We start from the raw sequence: 1,823 nt of genomic DNA on the forward strand, positions 1-1,823 counted from the left end.
CTGTGGTCCCAGCTACTTGGGAGGCGGAGGCAGGAGACTCGCTTGAGCCCAGGAGTTGGAGGTTACTGTGAGCTGTAATGCCACGGCATTCTACCCAGGGGGACAGCTTGAGGCTCTGTCTCAAAAAAAAGAATTCATTTTATTATGTACTTATTTTTTATTGAGACAGAGTCTCACTTCGTTGCCCTCGGTAGAATGCCATGGCATTGCAGCTCACAGCAACCTCAAACTCTTGGGGTCAAGAGATCCTCTTGTCTCAGCCTCCCAAGTAGCTGAGACAACAGGTGTCCACCACAACACTGGGTTAGTTTTTTGTTTTATCAGCCCCAGGCTGGATTTGAACCCACCAGCCCTGCTGCATGTGGCTGGCGCCCTACCCACTGAGCTATGGCACCACAAGAACTCACTTATTTTATTTTAGTGCCGTGGCATCACAGCTCATGGCAACCTCCAGCTCTTGGGCTTAGGTGATTCTCTTGCCTCAGCCTCCCAAGTAGCTGAGACTACAGGCACCTGCCACAAGGCCTGGCTATTCTTTTGTTGCAATTTGGCCGGGGCTGGGTTTGAACCTGCCACCCTCGGTAGAGTATAGGCCAGAGCCCTACTCACTGAGCCATAGGCACTGCCCAGAACTCACTTATCTTATAATCATTAAATATCAGGTTAAAATCTAGAAAGGTAGAGAGAAAAGCTGATTTAAGTAAGGGTCATTTCTTTCTAATCTCCACACAAAGAAATACAGAAACCAGATGAAGGGACTCCTGAATGGGCTTGTCAACAAAGTACCAAAGTTGGTGTTTCCTTTGAATCCTTGAAGCCTTACAGAATTGACAGTATGAACCATAGTTCTCTCAGTTATACTTTTCACTGGTTTCGCTGCCATGTTGGCTGGACATCCTCTGTTGCAGGAGAGTGGATGGCCCTTTCTATAAAGGAATGGGGTCCAGACTTCACTGTTAGACCCTTGGAAGGGGCTACCTTCTCAACTCATTTGTATGCTGGGATTATCTAATAATTGTTTCTTTCCTTCAAAGAGGCAAATTCCATTGACTTTATTTTGGTGTCCATTCATACTTATCTCAGGGCATTTTTTGTTTTCAGAAAATGGACCCAAGCGGGGTCAAAGTGCTGGAAACAGCAGAGGACATCCAGGAGAGGCGGCAGCAGGTCCTAGACCGGTACCACCGCTTCAAGGAGCTCTCAACCCTTCGGCGTCAGAAGCTAGAAGATTCCTATCGATTCCAGTTTTTCCAAAGAGATGCTGAGGAACTGGAGAAATGGATCCAGGAAAAACTTCAGATTGCATCTGATGAGAATTATAAAGATCCAACCAACTTGCAGGTATGTCTGATCTCCCTGAGATTCCTACCAAAATTAAAAATCCTACATGTTCTTGTCCAAAAATCAAAGTTATTTAATTATGACCTTGAGAGATTAGGCAGCAAGAAGAATGAGGAAGAACTTACTGTTCTAAAAAAGCCCGTAGTGGCTCGGCGCCTGTAGCTCAAGCTGCTAAGGCACCAGCCACATATACCAGAGCTAGCAGGTTTAAATCCAGCCCAGTCCTGGCAAACTACAATGATGGCCGCAACCAAAAAATAGCTGGGTGTTGTGGCAGGCGCCTGTAGTCCCAGCTACTTGGGGCGCTGAGGCAAGAGAATCGCTTGAGCCCCCAGGAGTTGGAGGTTGCTGTGAACTATGATGCCATGGCACTCTACCCAGGGGGATAGCTTGAGGCTCTGTCTCAAAAAAAAAAAAAAAAAGAAAGAAAAGAAATTATCACCACTAAGGTGAAATATTTTCTTCTCAAATTCTTCCGACTC

General features: G+C 46.2%; 1 protein-coding gene across 1 annotated transcript in view; it reads left to right on the plus strand.

Moving 5' to 3' along the window:
* The window catches only part of SPTAN1 (spectrin alpha, non-erythrocytic 1), an 89,219-nt gene that overhangs the window by 12,376 nt on the left and 75,020 nt on the right, over positions 1 to 1,823 (plus strand). The window contains 1 exon segment of the mRNA XM_023510575.1: positions 1,102 to 1,341. Coding sequence (XP_023366343.1) covers positions 1,105 to 1,341 — 237 coding nt within the window. The 5' untranslated portion in view covers positions 1,102 to 1,104.

This window comes from Otolemur garnettii, unplaced genomic scaffold (assembly GCF_000181295.1).
Source record: "Otolemur garnettii isolate 467f Iridium unplaced genomic scaffold, OtoGar3 scaffold00014, whole genome shotgun sequence".
Lineage (NCBI taxonomy): Eukaryota > Metazoa > Chordata > Mammalia > Primates > Galagidae > Otolemur > Otolemur garnettii.